At 30.2% G+C, this 4,913-nt stretch overlaps 1 protein-coding gene across 4 annotated transcripts in view; it reads right to left on the reverse strand.

Annotated features, from left to right (window-relative positions):
• Positions 2,851–4,913, reverse strand: part of LOC107609469 (cytochrome P450 714A1) — a 46,212-nt gene continuing 44,149 nt past the window's right edge. For all 4 annotated transcript variants that reach the window (XM_021107585.1, XM_021107584.1, XM_021107586.1 and 1 more), the window contains 2 exons: positions 4,116–4,488; positions 2,851–3,362 (listed from right to left, as the gene is read on the reverse strand). In XM_021107585.1, coding sequence (XP_020963244.1) covers positions 2,937–3,362; positions 4,116–4,488 — 799 coding nt within the window. In that variant the 3' untranslated portion in view covers positions 2,851–2,936. The remainder of the gene's footprint in view (positions 3,363–4,115; positions 4,489–4,913) is intronic.

Genomic DNA, 4,913 nt, shown 5'->3' on the forward strand with positions numbered 1-4,913 from the left:
ATGCCTTTAGATATCAAGTATTCTGAAGTTTGACCCTGACTTGAGCGTCGTTGTCTTCTTCGCAGGTTTCACGCACTGGTCGAATTAACGAGAAATTCATAGCACGACACACAGGAAGCAGGCATTGTAGGAACCCTTTTTTGATGTCGACGAGATATATTTTGGAGTCCAATTATAACCATAATAACAGAGATTATTAATGAAACTCATAATATTAATTAGAGAGTAACGTCAGTAGAAAGTCTTAACCGAATAGAGACAGCTAAAAATACTTTTCAAATTTAGAAAAATTACAACATACATAAAAACCTTATGTGGTAATACAATAATAATTGATGGATTTGGATGCTCTAAATTTTGAAATTCACTTTAGAGTGTAAAGTGTAATTTTTCACCATTTATTTCATAAGTGGGACTAAAAAAAATATGAGAGAGAAATCATTCAAGGGTGAGAGATCACACATTACCTTTTAAAGTGAAAATTCAAAATTTAAAAAATCCAAATTCATAAATAATACGTTAATTTCTAGATATAATAAAACTTGTGTTTGAACGAACGAAAACATAAAAAGTCAAACATTACCTAACATAAGATATAACAAACATAAACATTAATAAATTTACAAAATTAATGAAAATATAGCTTAATTTCGTAAATATAAAATCTAAAAGGATAATTTTTCATATATCAAAATTAGTCATAGTCATAACAAGTTCTCGCTTTATCATTTTTTCATACTGCCTTCCAATTAAATACGATTTACAAAATAAACAAAAGTAATAACATTTATCCATGACTATATAAAATTTCATCTTCATTTTATCACATCCAGCAACAATGTGTTGATTTTTTTTAGATATAAAATGTATTGATTTTTAAATATACTTAATTTATGCTATTTTATTCTTTATTTTTTTACATGCTCATTATTAATTTGTATCTAATTAAGTCTACATAAGTTTTTGTTGCAAAAATCACAAGAAGAAGAAGACATTTAAATCAAACCCAATCTTACCATTCTTGACATTTTTTTTCCTCTTCTAACAATCCTGAAACTCTCATTTCCTTTTTTTTTTGGGCACGTGAAACTCTAACTCCTTAAATCCACTAACAATCTATACACACTTGGTCCAACTTGTTTCTTCCATAGTCCATTTTCTATACAATAACGGTTACGGAACCCGCATCCAAAGCCCGTTACGGGCTTCCCTCCTTATGAGTTATGACCACTTAGCGCGGCTCCAAGAACTCCCAGCCCCAACAACACCTGACACTTCTGCTGAGCTGCTCCTCTACAACTATCAACACGCCACTTGTCACGACAACCTTTAACAACACATAATCTCTTTAAATCTGTATAACATTACCTTTATACGCTATAATTTTCTTTATTTTTATATTGTATATGTTTAGCATAAAATATATAACTCAATAGTCAACTCTTTTATAAATTGTGTAGTCTTTGATAGTTGCAATTATAACCTCTCTAGAACTAAATTTTATTTCAATAATAAATTTGCCGTCTCCAACAATAAGTGGATCTGCAATAATACTACAAAAAGTAATTATACATTACAATTAACAACCACAGTAGAATCATCATCTCATAGAACAAAAAAATATAGAAATACTCTATTAATATCATATTCACATACTAGCATTCACATATTCGGAAAAACTCCGATGCATTCAAAGCCACAAGATCCAAATCGCGCATAAAAGACGGTTTTCTAAACAGATGTTGACTTGTTAGGACATTTGTCACTTCATCTAAAAAATGGCTCATTAGTGCAGTCAACATCATCTCCATCTATATTTAGATCATTTATTTCATAGTTACCTTCAAATTCATCTTCGTTTTCACTATTGTAGCATTCAAATTTGTCTCTATCGACTTCTTCAACACCATAAGTCAATTGTTCGAACTCAACGTATAGCTCGATGGCAAAATCATGTGATCGACTTTCGTGATATATTGAAAACATTTTTTGCATCGTTGCTTCATTAGTGGCATACTTCGTCTCGAACTGTATGAATCTTCCAAATACTGTTACAAGATATCTGTATACAATGCTAGTCACTCTTTTCAATATCTGAGGATATATCCTTTCACAAATTATACTTGTTAGTTCTTCAAATAATATGGTAAAAGTAACAACAATATCACATAAATTCTCACACATAAATCTTACACCTTCAGATGTCTAAAATAAAATTTGACCATTATAATATACTCTCAAATTAATTCTATCACCCATTTTTTTAATATTTTTTAAATTAAAAACAACAGCAACAAATTTACAAGAAGAATAAAAACAGAGAAAGAGTAGAATAGGAAGAGAAACAAAATGAACACGAAAATTCGGATAAATCCTTATTTGTAGCCGCTGCGATTCATTTTTTTTCCTGAACAAATCGCTCCAAACATCCATTGAGTCGCCCCACCATACATCAATAGCCTCCACCACTCCTAAGTCACCTCCACCATTTTTGTCTATTAAAAGAAAAATCTTTTTTGCAGTAATCGGTCTCCCTTTTCTAACTTTTTTTTGTCCTGTTCTTACTTCACACAAATTGCCGGCAGCGATTTCTGGTAAAACACAAATTAAATCTGCATCATAATAGAAAATAATATCAATCGCAGTTTAATATTAAAAAAATTTAGCATTTAGTAGATTCTCAATCGAGTAAAAATCTTATTCCCTATCTTTGTCTTCATTTTTTTGTGGGAACAAATTTCATCTCTTTTAAAACTTATTAAAAGATCTCTATTTTTATTTTCATAACGGATAATACCTGTATATACCTATTTTAATGGATTTTTTTTTTCATCCATAACCCAAGCAAAATATATAACCCAAGCAAACCAATAAAATTGCTACGTTCAGTACATGTCCACAAGCTTCTCATTCCAAGAACTTGGAATCCAAGTAAATTAAAGCTTCTTAATGATGATATACACACCATGTCCTGGCTCTACAATCATTCTATATGCTGGAGAATGGCTATAACTAGGCGAGAGTGAGAAGCTAAACTTAGAAATAATAAGTGCCAACACAACCTTCAATTGGACCATAGCAAAGTTCCTCCCCAAGCACAATCTAGGCCCCAATCCAAATGGCACATAAGCCTGTGGGAACTTGCATGCTTGAGACACACCTTCTTTGAACCTTTCTGGCTTGAATTCATTAGAGTCTTGCCCCCAATTTTCAGGGTCTCTATGCAATGTTGGAATTAGGGTCCACAAACAAACTCCTTTAGGAACATTTATGTCTCCAATTTGAATGTCTTCATATGCTTCCCTTGATACAAATGCTGCTGGTGGGTACAAACGTAGCACTTCATGAATCACCATATTCACCTATATATATGTATAGATTAAAGCAACACTATGAATAAGTAAGAGTATATATATTCTTCACATTAATTAGTTATTTTACAGTGATTATAATTTCCTTACTTCATCCACTCCATGTCTCCGTACCAATTATTTCACATTGACTCCTAGATGTCTAAAGGTTTAATTTTTCTGTTGGTTCTTATAGTTTCACCAAATTTTTAATTAGATCTTTATACTTTTTTTTTTCAATTGAGTCCCTACATTGTTTTTAATTTTGTAATTAAGATTTTTTTATATAAAAAATATTAAAATTAACAGAATATTTCTCTCAAAATACATGTAATCAAAGATCTAATTAAGTTTTGAGAGTAACATAATAATTAAACCATATTTAAATTGTGATTGAGGAAAACATTTCTTATACAATATACAAACTTGATTTCATAAAATTTTTATTTTTCAAAGATAATTTATCTAAGTTAATTTTTGAAAGATACTTTTTTAAAAATTCTAACATCTATAAAAAAAAAAACTTTCAATATGCATAAAGAATAATTATTATATTTGGTAAAATATTTTTTAAAATTTAAAAAAATTATAATATTCACAAATCAACTATATCCAATACATGCATATCATATCTAGATGACTAGATGTATATAGATTTAGGAACATTTTTAAAAAGTGAAAACAACACTAAATGTAAACAGAGAAAGTATATAAAGTTGTGGAAGAAATCAAAGTAGCAAAAAGAATGCATGAATTTGAACATACTGTTTTGAGGAGGGGAAGAGAATCAGCATGAGGTATGCCATGGGGGCAAACCTCAGCAACCTCAGTCCTAATCTTTTCTTGCCATTGAGGGTGCAAAGCAAGCAGCATCAAGCTCCAAGACGCGGCGATGGCGGTGGTCTCATGTCCGGCGAAATATATGTTCTTGCAGTTGTCAACTATGAACCTCCTTGAAAATTCCTTCCCTAGACTCTTATCAGCCATGGCTGCTTCTAAAAGCAACTGCATCAGATCCTTCTCCCACGATGAGCACTCTCGCTTTCGCTCGTCCACTAAACTCCAGATCAGTGATTCTATCTCTTTCTCTAAGCTGCTGATTTGCTTCTGCTTCTTTGAAGACAAAAATAGTTTGCCACTGTAATTTTTTTCAATCAGTAAGTTCGAACACAATTCAACATAGTCACTACTCTCTCAGTATTGTTAGAGAATATATCCATTATTCATATCTGGATATGAATAATGGATTCAAAAATTGGTCTACTAAAATAAAAATACACTGCACCCGCAAATTATTCACCGAAATCTTAATATTAGAATAACTATTTGCACATCAAATTAAACATCTGATACATTCATTGTTCACATTATTTAATATTTTCATTGTCAACTTATATTTTTTTTAAAAAAAAAACACATAAATAATTATATTCTCTAACATGTTTTTTTGAATATGATTCTTTTTTTGAGTTTGGTTAAATTTTTTACATAAATTTTATTTTTTTATTTATTTTATACTATTTTTTAAATCCATTTACATTTTCTTTCTTTATAATAAATACT

Source organism: Arachis ipaensis, chromosome B07, assembly GCF_000816755.2.
Source record: "Arachis ipaensis cultivar K30076 chromosome B07, Araip1.1, whole genome shotgun sequence".
NCBI lineage: Eukaryota > Viridiplantae > Streptophyta > Magnoliopsida > Fabales > Fabaceae > Arachis > Arachis ipaensis.